Here is a 19,418-nt window from a genome sequence, read left to right on the forward strand (position 1 = left end):
CCAAATCGGTCCATGTTTTGATATAGCTGCCATATACGTGGTGTTTTGGTATCACTTCTAACAATTGTGCTAAATATGGATCAAACAGGTCCATGTTTTGATATAGCTGTCATATAAACCGATCTTGGAGCTTGCTTTCTTGAGCCAATAGAGCGCGCAGTTCTCATCCGATTTGGTTGAAATTTTTCATGAGGTGTTTTGTTATGACTTCCAATAACACCTCATAACATGAGGTGTTTTGTTATGACTTCCAATAACTGTGCTAAGAATGGCACAAATCGGTACATAACCTAATATAGCTGCCATATAAACCGATCGTGGGTATTGACTTCTTGAGCCTCTAGAGGTAGCAATTCCCATTCGATTTGGAAGAAATTTTGTACAACGGCTTCTCTCATGATCTTCACCATACGTGTCTAATATGGTCTGAATCGATCATTGGCTTGATACAGCTCCCATATAAACCTATCTCCCGATTTTGCTTCTTGAGCCCCTACAAGGCGCAATTCTTATCCGAATGAACTGAAATATTACACAATGACTTCCACAATGTTCAGCATAACAGTTCTTATTCAATATTCTTTGTTTGCCTAAAAAAAGATACCGCGCATAGAACTCGACAAAAGCGATCCATGGTGGAGGGTATATAAAATTGGGCCCGGCCGAACTTAGCACGCTCTTACTTGTTTGTGATATTTAATCAGAATCATATGTTAGTTTCATCATTACAACTAAAATTTTACCCCAGTCGCTTGGAGAGCATTCAAAAGCATCTTGAATTTTCCACATAATTTCACGTTAATCAACGTTGGGAAAATTAATTTTTAATAGCAACTAGAATTTATTTAATCGAAAATAATGCCAAAAGACTTATTCCGCTTTTTTTTTGAGATTGAATCATATATGAAGCTCAATGTCCAAAATACTTTGCTCCAGATACAACAAAAATGATTGCGGCTCATGAGCGCCAATTCAACAACACAGACTTTCGCTACCATACTATATTCTGATACACCTAGGACTTTCAAAGAAGCAAAATGGATATTTCGTGATCTTTGCGTGCCACATAACAAAGTATATGCAGAGAAAAAACAAGTAAGAAGGCGTTAAGTTCGGCCTGGCCGAACTTTGGATACCCACCACCTCGGGTATATATGTGAACCACATTTCGTCAAAATCCAGTGAAAAATGCATACCCTAAGCCCCATAGCAGCTCTATAGATATCATCCGATTTAGACCAAATGCTTATAAGTACAAGTCATTGTTCAACCGAGAGATCGGTCTATATGGCAGCTATATCCAAATCTGGACCGATCTGAGCCAAATTGAAGACAAATATCGAAGGGCCCAACACAAGTCATTGTCCCAAATTTCGGCGACATCGGACAATAAATGCGCTTTTTATGAGCCCAAAACTTTAAATCGAGAGATCGGTCTATATGGCAGCTATATCCAAATCTGAACCGATCAGGGCCAAATAGAAGAAAGATATCGAAGGGCCTAAGGCAAATCACTGTCCCAAATTTCAGCAAAATCGGATAATAAATGTGGCTTTTATGGGCCTAAGAACATAAATCGGAGGATCGGTCTATATGGCAGCTATATCCAAATTTGGACCGATCTGGGCCAAATTGACGAAGAATGTCGAAGGGCTCAACGCAACTCACTGTCCCAAATTTCAGCAAAATCGGATAATAAATGTGGCTTTTATGAGCGTAAGACCATAAATCGCAGGATCGGTCTATATGGCAGCTATATCCAAATTTGGACCGATCTGGGCCAAATTGACGAAGGATGTCGAAGGGCTCAAAGCAACTCACTGTCCCAAATTTCAGCAAAATCGGATAATAAATGTGGCTTTTATGGGCCTAAGACCATAAATCGGAGTATCGGTCTATATGGCAGCTATATCCAAATTTGGACCGATCTGGACCAAATTAACGAAGGATGTCGAAGGGCTCAACGCAACTCACTGTCCCAAATTTCAGCAAAATCGGATAATAAATGTGGCTTTTATGGGCCTAAGACCATAAATCGGAGGATCGGTCTATATGGCAGATATATCCAAATTTGGATCGATCTAGGCCAAATTGACGAAGGATGTCGAAGGGCTCAACGCAACTCACTGTTTCAAATTTCAGCAAAATCGGATAATAAATGTGGCTTTTATGGGCCTAAGACCATAAATCGGAGGATCGGTCTATATGGCAGCTATATCCAAATTTGGACCGATCTGGACCAAATTGACGAAGGATATCGAAGGGCTCAACGCAACTCACTGTTTCAAATTTCAGCAAAATCGGATAATAAATGTGGCTTTTATGGGCCTAAGACCATAAATCGGAGGATCGGTCTATATGGCAGCTATATCCAAATCTGGACCGATCTGGGCCATATTGACGAAGAATGTTGAAGGGCCTAACACAACTCACTGTGCCAAATTTCATCCAAATCGGATATAAAATGTGGCTTTTATGGGCCTAAGACCCCAAATCTGAGGATCGGTCTATATGGCAGCTATATCCAAATTTGGACCGATCTGAGCCAAATTGACGAAGGATGTCGAAGGGCCCAACGCAACTCACTGTCGCAAATTTCAGCAAAATCGGATAATAAATGTGGCTTTTATGGGCCTAAGACCCTAAATCGGCGGATCGGTCTATATGGGGGCTATATCAAGATATAGTCCGATATAGCCCATCTTCGAACTTAACCTGCTTATGGACAAAAAAAGAATCTGTGCAAAATTTCAGCTCAATATCTCTATTTTTAAGGACTGTAGCGTGATTTCAACAGACAGACGGACAGACGGACAGACGGACGGACATGTCTAGATCGTCTTAGATTTTCACGCTGATCAAGAATATATATACTTTATAGGGTCGGAAATGGATATTTCGATGTGTTGGAAACGGAATGACAAAATGATTATACCCCCATCCTTCGGTGGTGGGTATAAAAACTCAACAGAATCCTAAAGCCAATGCAAGGTTAAGACAGGCATAATAGACATATATTCCTATTTAACTAACACATTACAGGCAGGAATATGTTTATGCTTTCAAGCTAGGATGAGATGGAGCCATTATCACATATTCCTACAGAATTGAAAATGATATTCCTTTAAAAGAAGTTTATCACAAAAATTTATTTTCGCCATTTGTTTTATTGCGTCCCCTTTTAAACAATTTTACACGTATGCGGTAATACGGCCCCTGGTCTGGATTTGCATTGCATTCTGTTTTAAATTAATTCACTGTAAAAGCCAATCGCAAAAATGTTGTCTTACTTTCTTTTGGAATGCATTAAATTGTCTGCAAGCCTCACATTTATCGGATTCCTAAGGTTTCTATTATCTCTAAAATCTTTTAAACTCTATCACAAGAAAATATTATTTTTAACTGCTATTAACACATCTACAAAAAGGGTATGTATGAAGCTAAATTCGAAAGCCAAATTCGACCCCACCGAACCTTGGGTACATTCAGTTTGTATTTGGATCATTCCGACGATACTATATCGGGCAAGACCTCAAGTACTCAAATGGGGGAATCGATTTTTTATGAATCCGACATTTACGAGGTAGCAAGAGAGCATAGATGAGCTACGCGTACCCAATGTAAACTAAATCAGTTTAAAATACCTCTGCTAGATCCGTTAAAAATGTATTTCATCGTGTTAGATCAAACTGGAGGCGTTTAGGATTCAAATCCCGATATCGGTTTATATAAGGGCTATATTTATTTATAGCATTTTATTGGGTTGCCCAAAAAGTAATTGCGGATTTTCCATATAGTCGGCGTTGACAATTTTTTTTCACAGCTGTGACTCTGTAATTGCATTCTTTCTTCTGTCAGTTATCAGCTGTTACTTTTAGCTTGCTTTAGAAAAAAAGTGTAAAAAAGTATATTTGATTAAAGTTCATTCCAAGCTTTATAAAAAATGCATTTACTTTCTTTTAAAAAATCCGCAATTACTTTTTGGCCAACCCAATATGTTTTTGACGGCCCAAGATGTCAAATCAGAGAATTGGTTTCGTTTCGTTTCGTTCGTTTGTTCGGTATCGTGATTTGAACAGATGGACGGGCGGACATGGCTAGTTCGACTTAGAATGTCAAGATCATGGAGAATATTTATATAGAAAACATACTATATGGGGTCGCAGATCATCATTTCGAGTTATTACAAACAGAGTGTTTCGAAATGGTATATAAATTTGCTGTATACCAACCAAAACACACAGTTGCAAGTGCATGGTTTCATGTACTATTTAAGCTATAGAGAAATATTTGGTTATGGTGGCTATTGTGTTGGTGAGGCGGTGAATTCTTGACTGGATGAGTTAATTTTGCAATTTTGCAAGCAAGTCAAACAATTTCAAGTGCCTGCATCTATCTAACTTCAATTCAATAATTGCTGTGTTTTATTTTAGTACTGGATACACAGACCGTGAAAGACAAAAATAAAACGCAAAAATTTTATCCAGTGCCAGAGGGAAAAGTGCAAATATTTGTAAAATTATAAATACAATTAACGAAACATATCAATTAAAATTTATTGAGATTTGTGCCATTCGCAGTAGAGATATTTCCGCAGATGGCCACACTTAATTGTGAAAAATATATCATGGCAATCCTGAAGGCAGATGTTCTACAAAAGCCTGCAATGATAATTTATCCAGCACTACGTTGTACTGGATAGATGTCATTGTGCACCGTACGGTACTTAAATAAAACAGGGCTATTATATTTAATGTGCTTAACGCTTTTGATTTACTCTTGTTTTGGTAAACACATACAAATTAAGAAACTATATTCAAGCTTAACTTTGTCTGCTTAATTGTGCTATTTTAACAATGCAGATTGGTCTGCATTTGCTTTTACATTTGGCTATATTTTTTTTGGTAACAAATGATTGTCGTTCATCCGAATTAAAACGCATTGCACTATGTTGTTGGCAATGGTGGAGCGAGCGAGAAAACAATAAGCCTATTTTGTTTATGCCTCCCGGAAACTGAATTTGTTACTTGCATTCGCTTCTATGGCTTCTTCTGTGTTTCTCAAATCGAAGCTTTCTAAATCAGTTAAAAAAAAAAATTACATCTTCATTGTAGTTTGAATTCTTCCCAATCCTTTACCCTATGCAAGAAAACATTCTCCCAACTGCTTTCTCTCATTTCAATCATGGCATTATCGTTCTCTATCTATCTCCCTCATGTCATGTCAGCCATGGACACTTTCTTCAAATTCAAAAAATGCTAAAAACAAAAACAAAATTTTGCAAAGCATTTTAAACAGTTGGACTTATCTATTTCAGAACTAAAACTCTGCTTCCTAATAATCCTACTGACCGTGATTGTGCACCGGCTGTCTCATTAAAGCGTGGCAAGCCAAAAGCTAAGTTAAGCAAATCAAAGAAACCGAAACTTGTAGCACTTGTAGACAGGAATGCAATGATATGCCCCTCCCCCACCCCCTTCTAAATCTAAACAAAATCAGAATACACGACCACCACCACATACAGAACACCAAAGAATACATTTGAAATAGCAACGGTTTACTCACCGACAATGTGAACATGTCAGCCACCTCCTGTCTCAGAGTCCTAAGTCAAAGTTGAAATTGGGTACAGCTAATCTACCACCACCACCAACCATCCACCATTTGCTTTTGTTTTGCGTTACGTCTGACGGTTCGAATCACACAATGGGACAACCAAAAACCAATAAAAGTTTATCTTAGATTGTTTATCTTTAAGATACCCCCAAAAGTAAACCAAAAGAAAAAGTTCATAAAATGTTACACAAAAACACATATACGAATCGTTCGAATACACCAAACCAAAGTAATAGAACAACAAAAACAACCACAGCAACAAAAGAAACGAAAGAAATGCAACGATTATCATTTAAGATCAATACTTACATCCACCAATACAAAAACATAGGAGTAAAAGCGAGCGAAAGCACTCCCACACCCACAAACGACAGCTTGGTGTGTAGGTGTGCACCAGAGTGTAGATAAGATTCGAGACTGCCTGCTTGGCTACATAACATACAACAACAACTGAAACATCTCCCCACCCACCCATCTCTCTATCTCTACAAGCAATAAAGTTAAAGTTCCTTGGATTAATCAGTTCAGCTGTTATATATATTCATGTATAGCATATTTGTGTGTGTGTGTGTGTGTACATCGTATAAACATCTATGTATACGTCACATACATGCAAACATAATTATATATTAATGAAAAAAAAAAATACTAAATATATATTATACAATATAAAATAAGTTATAAATAACAAAAACCCATTGTAGGTAGTTTCAATATATTTACATGAATTCACAACAACAGGAGCATTACATGACCATCTAATGTGTCCCTAAAGACAAAAAGTTTCTTTTTTTTTTTTGGAATGCATATACCCCCCATTTAGTTTGCTTTTGTTTTGGCGATGGGTTAATAAAAGACCGTCCCGGCACCACGTCCAAAGTTGAATGTAGTGCTTTCTATCTACCGATTTGGATGAAACTTATCAGGGGCTTTCAGTTGGATAATACAACATTCCGTACTAAATTTGGTGCTTATCGATTGAAAATTGTAGTAACTACGATCGACCTTGTTAGCATAAATTGCCAAGACTCATAGATTTTAATTCTGGGCTCTGATTGAATAACAAATGCGATCCCCACCTTGATTACGAAAAAACGACACAGATAGGATATGCGAACAGACGGACTTGGCTAAGCCGACTAACGAGGAATTTCCGAGTTGGACCATACATTTTATCACAGCCACAAGAAGTGGTGCAGGATATGGTTTGTGTTTATACCCTGCACCACCACTGTGGTACAGGGAATTATAGATTTGTGCATTTGTTTGCAACGCTAAGAAGGAAAAGAGCTAGACCCATTGATAAATATACCGATCGACTCAGAATCACTTTCTTATTCGATTTAGTCATGTCCGTCTGTGAGTCCATATATTCTTGTAATCAAAGTGCAGGTCGCATTTTTGTTGTCCGATTGTCACGAAATTTTGCACATGTCACTTTTTTGGCCCAAGGACAAACGCTATTGATTGCAGCGAAAAAATCGGTTCAGATTTAGATATAGCTCCCATATATATCTTTCGTCCGATATGGCTTTTTAAGGCTGTAGAAGCCACAATTTTCGTCCAATCTTCACAAAATTTGGCATTTGGCGTCTCCATATGTGTGCAAAATTTCATAAAGATCGGTTCAGAATTGGATATAGCTCTCATATATATCTTTCATCCGATTTGAACTATTTAAGATGTAGAAGCCACAATTTTGGTCCGATCTGTACCAAATTTGGCATCGAATCGTTTTTGTGAAGTTTCAATGTATGTGCAATATTTCATAAAAATCGGTTCAGTTTTAGATATATATGTTTCATCCGATTTGGCTTTTTAAGGCTGTAAAAGCCACAATTTTGGTCCGATCTTGACAAAATGAGGTGCTTTATTTGACGTCTCCATATGTGTGCAAAATTTTATAAAAATCGGTTTAGATTTAGATATAGCTTCCATATATATCTTTCATCCGATATGGCCTTTTAAGGCTGTAGAATCCACAATTTTCGCCCGATTTTACATGAGACGTTTAAATTGACCTAACGTGCGCAAAATTTCATTAAAATCAGTCCTAATTTAGATATACCTCCAAAGTGTACATTTCATCCGATATGGACTTTTAAGGCAATAAAAACCACCATCAATATAACTCTCATATATATATTTTATCCGATATGGCCATTTAAAGATGTGCAAATCCAAATATTTTGTCCTATGGTAGGAAAATCTTACAAAATCCTAAATTGCCATTTCAATTGGTATCCAAATTAAAGTCTGACTAGATTTCGAAATAAGTTCTACATATAAAAGGTATTATATAGTCAGCACCGCCCGACTTTTGCCTTTTCTTACTGGATTTATAATAAATTTCCTATCAAGGTGTACTTTGTTTACCAATTTTATGCTAGGGCCTAAATTACTCAACTGTTTTCCTTAGAAAGCACATACATTCCACTTTGGATGCGGGTTGGGATGTAATTGTTAACCGAGCCGACATAACATTTGCTATTTTGCTTATTGGGATCCAAAGGTAAAAAGAATGGAGGGTATGCACTTTTGTTTTTACAAAAATTTTCATTTATAGCCCGGGATGGTCTAAAAATTCATACATGCAGTGCCACAAAAAAATTAAAAAAAAGAAAACATTCATCCGGCAGCAGGTTAAAATCAAAGCCATGACGTTAATAACCTTTTTTTCATAAAAAAAATTTTTGTGATATAATAACATAAGTGAAATGTCATTTTGCCCTTGTTCCTTAGTGGAATGTTCATGGGCAAATTTTTCATATTGATACGTCATTTTGGTTCTCTCTCTCCTCTTTTGCTGCTAAAGAAGTATGTGAGCGACTTGTAAAAGTTGTGGCAAGTTTTAAACTATGCGAGGAGTGTCAACTCAATTACAAGGAGTATAAATGCTCAAATACTCAACCTTTTTCTTAACTGAAGAGACACAAGACACTTATTATTGGTCCAGCAAACGAATAATCCAGCAACGAATTGGTCCAGTAAACGAATAATCTTCGAAAGACTTTTACAATTTAAAAGACCGTACCAAGCGTAGGCCAAGCTGTTAATTTCTTTACATAAAATTTTCAAATCAATATCAGAAAGACCCTGCTGTCAATTTCCGTCTTTTAAAACAGCGGGAGCTCCCTTTGCAAAACCCTAGTACTAGAGCATAATGTTTACTCAGATGTGCAATAAGCTGACTTTGGCTATTCTCTCGTCGTTTTGATGTTATGGCTGGTTACTAATTCGCGAGCCTCTTAGGTTAAAGCTCGAAATGTTCTTTATAATAAAGAAGCTGATTTTTCCAGTAAAAGTTTTGGAAAAGTTTCGACTTGTCATGCTTCGATTTTAGCCCTTCAGGATGACACATAAGATGACAACACAGACCCACATATATACATATATTTTTTGCGAATATTTCCAAGTGTTAAAGTGTTATTGAAGTAAACAAACAATTGAAAAACAAAACAGAAAAGTACGAACTAATAAAGATGTCTCCCAAAAAAATAAAGAAAATTATAGAAGTACAAAAACCCAGTACAGGAATCGTATAAGACGCGTAAATACATATGTACCTTTTTCCTTCAGAGATACTGTAGGCGGATGCTAGTTTTAGACACACTCATAGATAGATAGACAAACTTACGCAATGACATCCTTCCGTTTTTTGTTTGGATTTGACGATGGATGTCATGTCACGTGCAGTTAATAGTGATAAAGGATGTGACATGCTTTTAATTTTATTTACCCAGATCTATTGTACCTAAAAAAATCTATAACTCTGTATTATCATCAAGTGGAAAGTCGAAGTAAAGCTATTTCAACATTATTTATTTTCTGTTTGTTTTCTAAATATGAAAAATATCTAATACTATAAAAAATACACATGCGTTCCTCTAATGCTATGTATGTGAAGGCTTCTATTAAAAATTTAATGTTATTACTCTTCTTATCACAATACAAAAATTTAACAAATGATACGTTGGGGACTACGTTATCACTTAAGAACACCAAATTGAAAGCATTACACAATGATTGAAAATATTATTTTCAAACTTAATAAAAAATATCTTGGGTTATTTGGAGGATTGTGCGAATAGCTATTAAGCGAAATGGTTTAATTATAAAAAAAAATCAATTTAATTGTGATTACTTTTAGGTTTCCTAATTAAAACTTTTTAAGTGTTTATATACAGAAAACTATTTTAATAATTTTGTTCCATTAAAAATCTAATTGAAAATTTATAAATATTCAAAAAAAAAACATTTGATTCATAATTTTCTAACGAATCTAAGATTGTATTATTTTTGATAGTGACCGCTGTTGTTCTATAATCTTTATCTTAATCTAAGTTTATTTCATCCTTTTCTCGACGTTTCGTCGGCTATTGTCCAACTTTTTCCAGAGTTTATTTAATGAAATCTACTAACAAGAGACGCATTTAAAATATTTTGTTCTGTTTTTTTAAGTTTACAGTTTTACTTACATACATATGTCTACATTTGCATTATTCTCTTATTTTATTAAAAAAAACTGGACATCACGACACATTTAGAATAAAAAACAAGTATGGGTTGCCCAAAAAGTAATTTCGAATTTTTCATATAGTCGGCGTTGAAAATTTTGGGCAACCCAATAATAGCGTGCTAAGTTCGGCCGGGCCGAATCTAATATACCCTCCACCATGGATCGCATATGTCGAGCACATACCAAACTCACTTTTTAGGCAAACAAAATTGCTTTGTTATTGGAACAATATCAAGTTATGGTTTATTTCGAACCATAATTGAACTGACTACTGAAGACCATAGTAGAAGTCATTGTGTAAAATTTAAGCCAAATCCAGTAAGAATTGCGCACTTTAGGGGCTGAAGAAGTAAAATTGGGAGATCGGTTTATAGGGGAGCTGCATTAGGCTATAAACCGATACATGCCATTTTCTACACGTATGTTAAAGGTCATAAGAGAACAGCTAAATCGGATAATAATTGCGCCCTCTAGTGGCGAAGTCAAGTCAAGACCCCAGATCTGTTTATATGGCAGCTATATCAGGTTATAGACCGATTTGAACTATTTTTAGCACAGTTGTTGAAAGTCATGTCAAAACCCCTGATGCAAAACTTCAGCCAAATCGGATAATAATTGCGTCCTCTAGGACGCCATAGGTTAATATGACAGCTATATCAAGTTATGGACCGATTTGAACCATTCTTAATACAGTTGTTGGAAGTCATAACTAAACACGTCACGCAATATTTCAGCCAAATTGGATAGGAATTGCTCCCTGTAGAGGCTCAAGAAGTCAAGACCCCAGATCGGTTTATATGGCAGCTATATTAGGTTATGGACCGATTTGAACTATTCTAACACAGTTGTTGAAAGTCATAACAAAACACCTCATGCAAAATTTCAGCTAAATCGGATAAGAATTGTGCCCACTAGCGGCTTTAGAAGTCAAGATACCAGATCGGTTTATATGACAGCTATATCAAAACGGGGATCGATATAGCCCATTTACAATACCAACCGACCTACACTAATATGAAGTATTTGAGCAAAATTTCAAGCGGCTAGCTTTACTCCTTCGAAAGTAAGCGTGCTTTCGATAGACAGACGGACGGACATGGCTAGTTGGACTTAAAATGTCATGACGATCAAGAATATATATACTTTCTGGGATCTTAGATGAATATTTCGAGGAGTTACAAACAGAATGACGAAATTAGTATGCCCCCATCCTATGGTGGAGGGTATAAAAAATAAATAAAATGTAAAATATTGCAGCGAAAAATTCTAAACTTATATCACAGAACTATGTTTACCCTCTAAACTATTGCAACGGAATACTTTAGCTTTGTATTATCTTTGCCCTCTTTCGTGTTCATCGACATCTCTATACTCTGTTGTATACGTAAATTTTCACGAGTATACCTCTTATTTTCATTCCTCTCTCTGTCAAGAATTCTGACAGCTTTAAAGTCAACCTTGCGAATTATCGGCCAGTTGCGATATGCTCCGCTCTCTCCAAGGTCATGGAGAGCATGGTTAATCACCATATTGTGAGGTATTCAGAGTCTAATGGCCTTCTTAGCGACCAACAGTATGGGTTACGCAGAAATCGCTCTACGGGCGACCTCATGGCAATTCTGTCGGAACGTTGGAGTTGCTCAATCCACTAGTTTGGTGAGAGTAAGGTTGTGGCTCTGGATATCTTCAAGGCATTTGATAGAGCCTGGCACGGTGCACTACTATCAAAGCTTGTCGCATTTGGTGTCGGTAATGGCTTCGTTCGATTTATTTCGAGCTTTCTCAGAGATCGTTATAGATGGGTTCTCATCCAATGAGCACAAATTGACCGCAGGTGTACCCCAGCGCTCTGTTCTTTCTCCTTCTCTTTTTATAATTTTCATCAACATTCTGTTGGGTCAGACATCAAATTCGATCTACTCATTTGCGGATGACAATAATCTCTGTCATTCGTACTCATTCGACCATTGGCCGAGTCTTGGAGAGATTGAGGACAAGAGGCGAGTTATGGACGATACACTCTGCCAGGATTTGGTGGCCATTTCTGAGTGGGGTCGAATGAATCGAGTAGATTTTAATGGACGGAAGACTTAGTGCTGCTTGTTGTCACATAAACGATTCGCTGACCCATTACGATCATCTTTGAGCATTCAAAAGCTCTTGATGTTCTGGGCATGAAAATACAAAGTGAAGTCCTTTGGGCTAAACATGTATTTGAAGTGTCGAAAGAAGCACTCAAGTGTTTAGACTTCATTAAACGGTATACGAATTAATTCACTCCGTCTGATCTTCTTAATATCTACATCAATTTCATAAGGCCGAAAATGGAGTACAACTCACATGTATGGGCTGGAGCTTCAAAATCATCCCTGGAGCTACTGGACCCTGTACAGAGGAGAGCGATGGCATTGATTGGGGACAGTGGGGTATCCAACTCTATTACCTCTCTTCATCTTCGTTTCATGGTTTGTGTTCGTCTGATATCAGTCTTCTTATTCCTGATGTAAGAATGTATGGCAGGGATACTAGGACCCAGGAACTCACACCCGTTTGTAATTGATTGGCCAGCTGACCGCACAATGCATTATAGAGAGAATTCTTATTTCGCCCGAACCGTTCGTATGTGGAATCGACTTCCGGCTAATTTTTGCCGGTCCGTTTGCAACACATCGAAATATCCATTTCCGACCCTATAAAGTATATATATTCTTGATCGGCCTAAAAATCTAAGACGATCTAGCCATGTCCGTCCGTCTGTCTGTTGAAATCTCGCTACAGTCTTTAAAAATAGAGATATTGAGCTGAAATTTTGCACAAATTCATTTTTCGTCCATAAGCAGGTTAAGTTTGAAGATGGACTATATCTCGATATAACCCCCATATAGACCGATCCGCCGATTTAGGGTCATAGGCCCATAAAAGCCACATTTATTTTCCAATTTTGCTGAAATTTGGGACAGTGATTTGTGTTAAGCTCTTCGACATTCTTCTTCAAATTGGCCCAGATCGGTTCAAATTTGGACATAGCTGCCATATAGACCGATATCTCGATTTAAGGTTTTGGGGCCATAGAAAGCGCATTTATTTTCGATTTCGCGGAAATTTGAGACAGTGAGTTGTGTTTGGCCCTTCGATATCCCTTTTCAAATTGGCCCAGATCGGTTCAGATTTAAATATAGCTGCCATATAGACCGATCTCTCGATTTAAGATCTTGCGCCCATAAATGACGATTTTATTGTCCGATGTCGCCGAAATTTGAGACAGTGAGTTGTGTTAGGCCCTTCGATATCCTTCTTCAAATTGGCCCAGATCGGTTCAGATTTGAATATAGCTGCCATATAGACAGATCTCACGATTTAAGGTTTAGAGCCCATAAAAGGCGCATTTATTGTCCGATGTCGCTGAAATTTGGGACAGTGAGTTGTGTTAATCTCTTCGACATTTTTCTGGAACTTGACCAAATAGACCGAATAGTCCGAATCAATCTTGGCCCCATAAAAGGCGCATTTATAATCGGATTTCACCGAAAGTTGATACGGTGACTTATGTTAGGCTTTTCGAATCCGTGGCGTATTTGGTTCAGACCGGTTAATTTTTACGTATAGCTACTTAAAAGACCAATATTTTGTTATACACAATTGAACAATGACTTGTACTTATAAGTATTAGGTCCAAATCGGAACATATTTCGATATAGCTGCTATGTGGCATAAGGTATGCATTTTTCACCGAAATTTGACGAAAGGTGTTTTACATATATACCCGAGGTGGTTACTTGTTTTTCATTGTCTCTATTTGGTGCCAAAGCATTGTTCTCTGTTAATTTGGAAATGTATATGGTACACTGTGAAAATAAGTATTTTCCGAAGATTTTTCAATTTTTTTTTTTTTTTGGGTGAATTACATTCTGAATTAGAGTCTTTATAAGTGAGTGTGGAAAATTGTTTCATATCAATTTGGGGTTTCTATTTTTGCTATATTGCGTGTAATGTATTGCTCGTCACTAAGGTCTATAACTTTTTTGAGAAAGTTATTGTAGTTACCATATTTGTCTTCATCCCTTTAGGTTGTGTTGAGCTGTAGTTCATCATTCGTCCAGATGCCGTTTCCTTCGTGTACCAGTCTGCACCTTTTTTTGTACTCCTGTCTAATAATCTTCATATCCAAGAATGTTATTTCCAATGTAAATTGAATTTTCGTGTGATATGTGTTAAGTAGCCTTAGTATTTCCTGCTCATCCTGTTTTTTGAATATTCCCAAAAGGTCGTCCACGTATTTCGGCTTCTTAGTTCCCCCAAAACTAAAACTGTGTCTAACAATATGTTAGCTATAGTCGGTGAGAGGGGGTTGCCCATTGGCATGCCATATGTTTGAAGATAAATCTTCTCCTCGAGATTGTTGTTTTCGATTAAAAATGTGACAAAAAATTTGAAATTTTGAAAATAAAAGCATAATTGGTTGGAATTTTTTTGTTTTCATAGAAGTGACAACTTTTTTACCATTTTGTCGAAACGTTTCTTAGTAAATAGGATCGTTCTTAGCGAAAATAACATATTCAACAAAATGAAAACTGTGTATCGATCTTTGTCTCTGGCCTTGAAAAGACGTCTGTGCCAAATTTGAAGACATCCGACTAAACATGCACTTTGTGTTCTCTATTCAAAAAACAAGTAAAAAGGCATTAAGTTCAGCTAGGCCGAACTTTGGATACCCACCACCTCGGGTATATATGTAAACCCCCTTTCGTCGCAATGCGGTGAACATTGGATAACTTATGCACCCAAATTCGGCACGTACATTGAGTTACCCACTAAATGTAAGTCACTGTTGAATTTTGAATTTCAAATTTCAACAAAATCGGGTAATAAATGAAGACCCTTAGTCGGCTGTCTATATGACAGTTATACCTAAATACAGTGCGATCCGAACCATAATTGGGGCGGATGACGGGAGACCGAAAACTATGCGCTGTTTAAAATTTCAGCGAAATCGGTTAAAAATTAAGCTTTTATGGACTTCAGCAGCTAAATCTAAATATAACCCGATCTGAATCATATTTGGTCCTATGTTGGGAGGCGTAAAACTGCTCACTGTTTCAAATTACAGCGAAATCGGTTAAAAAGTAATCGGTCTATATGGCAGCTATATCTGAATATAGTCCGTTTTAATCCATATTATGTTCAGATGTCGGGATGTCTAAAACTACTATCAGGTCTAATGTTGGGAGGCTTAAAATAACCCACTGTTTACAATTTCAGCGAAATCGGGTAATAAGTAAAGCTTTTATGGGTTTCAGACCCTTTATTGGCTGATCGATATATACGGCAGCTATATCTAAATATAGTCCGATCTGTACCATATTTGGCTCAGATGTGGGGATGCCTTAAGCTACTCACTCTTTCAAATCGGATTAAAAATAAAGGATTTATGGGCATTAGACCCTTTATCGGAAAATCGGTCTATATTGCAGCTATATGCAAATATGGTCCGATTGGCCCGTCCGTGAACTTAACCAGCGTGCATCAAAAAGACGTATCTGTGCCAAATTTTAGCTCAATATCTCAATTTTTGAAGGCTCTAGAGTGATTACAACAGACAGACGGACGGACGGACAGACACACGGTCATCGTTAAATCGTCTTAAAATTTAACGACGATCCGAAATATATATACTATGTAGGGTCGGAAATTAATATTTCGATGTGTTGCGAATGGAATGACTAAATGAATATACCCCATATCCTACGGTGGGGGTGTAAAAAATATGGATAGATATTCCCATATAATTGTGCTTAGCTTGAATCGAGCAGCTCTAAAAAACGTTAGAGTAGTTAAGCATGTGCTTTTTGATGGACAAATGCACAGATCTTAAAGAAATGTTTGCAGCCTTCAGAAGCAAACTCGCAAGTTCGCATTCACAATTCGCAAGACACAATTCGATATAATAGTTTTCGAATTTATAAGCAGAAAAGAGCTTTGTTTCAAATTTCCGTTCAGTGACATCATTATTTCGATGGGCTGTAGCAACATTGCGAATTGTAAAGTGACAAAAAATTGCATTAAGATCGGAGAAAAGGAAGTTTGATGTTTTGCAAATTTGGTATGCATTAAATTTCTGTGTATAATTTTTTTTAATTAAAATTTTAATTTAGAAACATTTGTTTTTGTTTTTGTTTTTGTTTTATAAATTGAAAACTACATAATTTTCAATGATTTTTTAATTTTTTTTCTGCCACCTTGGCAACTAAGGAATATATTTTTGGAATAATAAATATCACTCATATATGGGGAGGGATAAACCAAGTATTTGATTGGAAAATGATTCATTCTCGCATTCTATTCACACTGTCCTCTTAACCAAATAGAAATACTGACTACATGGATTGTTATTTTTTTTTCAATATGCATACATACATATATATACATATTTATGTATGTACCAACATTTGTCAATACGTTGTTGTAATTATTCAATTGTGTAAATATCCTCCGCATAACATGTACTCCACAATCGTGTATAAATGAACAACCGTATTTATGTACATTATAAGGCTAAACAAATGAAATTTGATTAATAATATTTTATTCTAAATTCTATTTAAAATGCTGTTTAATTTAAGATTCCCCTATGTTTTAAGGAAATACTAACAATCGATGCTAAATAAATTGTACAGATATGAGCAAGCAAAAAAAAAAATCGACAAATTTAAAAGTTAATTTTTTTATTAATTTCAAACTTTGAAAACGTTTGGATTGACCTTAAAAGTATGTTATAGGCCATTTCAGAAAATAAGCCTACTTTATTTTTGTGCTACACAGTGCGGTGCTGTAAAAGTAGTATGGAAATGCCAAGTTCTCAGTTCAACGAATTTCTGCACAGATGTCCAGAGCAGGTTTGAGAGAAGTCTCCTCGGTGGAATGTTTGATGGCTGCATTACACTGGTCAACACGGCTTTTGTTGCCTCTGATCATTTTGATGCTTCAAACCAACATTGGCACGGTATTTTCTAAATACGGCAACAGTTTTCTCCGACTGCTCTTGTTTTTGAGATATAGCTTTGGCCATAATTTACGATTTTACTCAGATTTTTGTTATTTTTTTTTTTTTGGATATATATTTCTGTTTGCGCTTTCTTTTTTCGGTCATAAAATCATATTGAGATTTCATTGCAGGATTTTGTCCGGCTGTAGACCATTTTTAATGCATTCTATTCAAAGAATAGTATAGCAAAAAACATTTAAAGGTCAGCAAAAGTGTTTTGTTGCTAGAAGCATTTGACTGGTTTCCCGTATCGCGATTTCATTTTCGACCAAGAAAAATCATCAGCGGGAGATGTCAAATGGGTCATGGTGCTATTGCGCTTATGATTCAAGTCATCTTAAAGAGCCTTGTTCGTTCAAATTTAGATGGTACATAATGATATCTGAAGGGGGATCGGACCCTCCCCCATACCCTAATTTGAAGAAACGCCAGATCTTAGAAATGTGTGGTGCGATTTAAGCCAAATTTTGTGTGTTCTCTTATAGTAACCTAAAAACAATAATTTGGTATCTAAATTTGGGATAGGGTACCTAGGGGGACCGCCTCAACCCCAAAACTTACCATATATATATACCAATCACGACAATATTGGACTCAAATTAAAGGTACTTAAGATTAGAAAACGTATCTGATATCCAATTGTCGGACTAAGTGCTTCGGGGACCACCCCAACCCCACAAAATCACCCCTCTCAAATGAAGTAAAATACGAATCTGATATCCAAATATGGGACCTAGTTACTGGGGGTCCACCCCTTCCCCAAAACAACTCCCAAACTGTACTTATTTACTCATAAAAGGTATGGAGTGTAGAATACGAATCTGATATCCAGATGTGGGACCAAGAGTTTGAGGGCCGCCCATCCCCCAGAGAGGACTAATTTACAACCATAGCAATATGGAGCTCAAATGGAAAGTCTTTGGAAGTAGAGCACAAATCTGACACTCCACTCCCATAACACCACCCAAATAGGAAGTATTTGCTGACCAATATGAGGCTTAAATAAGAGGTTTTTTAGAGTAGAACACGAATTTGATATATGTTTTCAAAGCCAAGTCACTGAGTGGCCGCCCCATCCCCCAAACGGGTCATGCTTGCCGACTATGGTAAAATGGGGCTCAAATGAAAGGTATTTGGGAGTAGACCATGAATCTGATATCAATATTCGGGACCAACTGTCTAGGGGACGTCCCACCACCATAACCACCCCCAAATAGAACGTATTTGCTCACCAAGACAATTTGGGTCTTCAAGACGGTAGAGCTCGATATTCATAGTTTGTAGGTCCCATACCCCAAGCCGGTTATATTAGCTGGTTTTGGCAATAAGGGATTTAAATAAATGGTATTTGAGATTAGAAAACGGATTTGATAACCAATTTTAGGGCCATCTGTTTGGGGGACGACTCATCCTGTAAACTCCCATTAAACCAATGGCAATGTGGGGATTAAATAAATAGTATTTGAGAGAAGAGCAAGATGCTGATATATTTTCAGGGCCAAGAGTCAGACATCATGAGAATATCAGGCTGAAATAAAGTATTTTAAAAATGAAGTGCACCTTACATCCAAACTTAAATTCGTAGCCCAATAAAGATCATATGGGATTCAGATAAAGGCATTTATATTGTTAAACTGTTAGTCAAATGATATACTATTTTCGCAGCATGGTATTTCACTAGAAGCTCTTTAATTGTAGAAATTGCTCCATATAAAGTAAAAGAAGGCTCAGCGGAGCTGGCCCGGTTCAGCTAGTTTCTTTATAAAGTTTATTGGACATGGGTGTGCATGATTTATTTTTGATAATTATGCCCAGACTATCATACATCATACGCACCCTGGGTCACTCAGTCACTCACTAATAATGCTTGGCAAAAATTAATTATAAATATTAAAAAATATATTATAAAATATGTGTGTGCCCAAAAACGAAGATCCAAGTGACAAATAAATAAAATAAAATCGAAAATTATTGCCCTAAGCTATATATCTGTTGGAGAAAAGATATTACCTGATATTGAAACTACAAGAGAACCGCAAAAGACGACACTAGTGTGAACCAAAGTTCCGGGTTTTTTGCTTGCTTTGCCTCTCAAATTTCATTCATAAATAATGAGTGTGATAAGAGCGCAAAGCAGTAAGACGCGTTGGTTAGTGCGATCTTTTCAAATGGTCGACAAAACTAGCAAGCAACTGGCGAGTTAAACCACACTGCACACAGTATTTAAGGAAATGAAAGTGT

The 19,418-nt window shown here is 36.7% G+C and overlaps 1 protein-coding gene across 13 annotated transcripts in view; it reads left to right on the forward strand.

The window, feature by feature from the left end:
* Positions 1-19,418, forward strand: part of LOC106083753 (neurexin-1) — a 113,564-nt gene that overhangs the window by 84,855 nt on the left and 9,291 nt on the right. The window contains exon 16 of one of the 13 annotated variants that reach the window (XM_059362990.1): positions 5,318-9,717. The exons of the other annotated variants lie outside the window; for them this stretch is intronic. Coding sequence (XP_059218973.1) covers positions 5,318-5,379 — 62 coding nt within the window. The 3' untranslated portion in view covers positions 5,380-9,717. Of the gene's footprint in view, positions 1-5,317; positions 9,718-19,418 lie in introns of those variants that run through there. 13 annotated transcript variants of the gene reach the window in all.

The sequence above is a fragment of the Stomoxys calcitrans genome, chromosome 2, assembly GCF_963082655.1.
Source record: "Stomoxys calcitrans chromosome 2, idStoCalc2.1, whole genome shotgun sequence".
Taxonomy (NCBI): Eukaryota; Metazoa; Arthropoda; class Insecta; order Diptera; family Muscidae; genus Stomoxys; species Stomoxys calcitrans.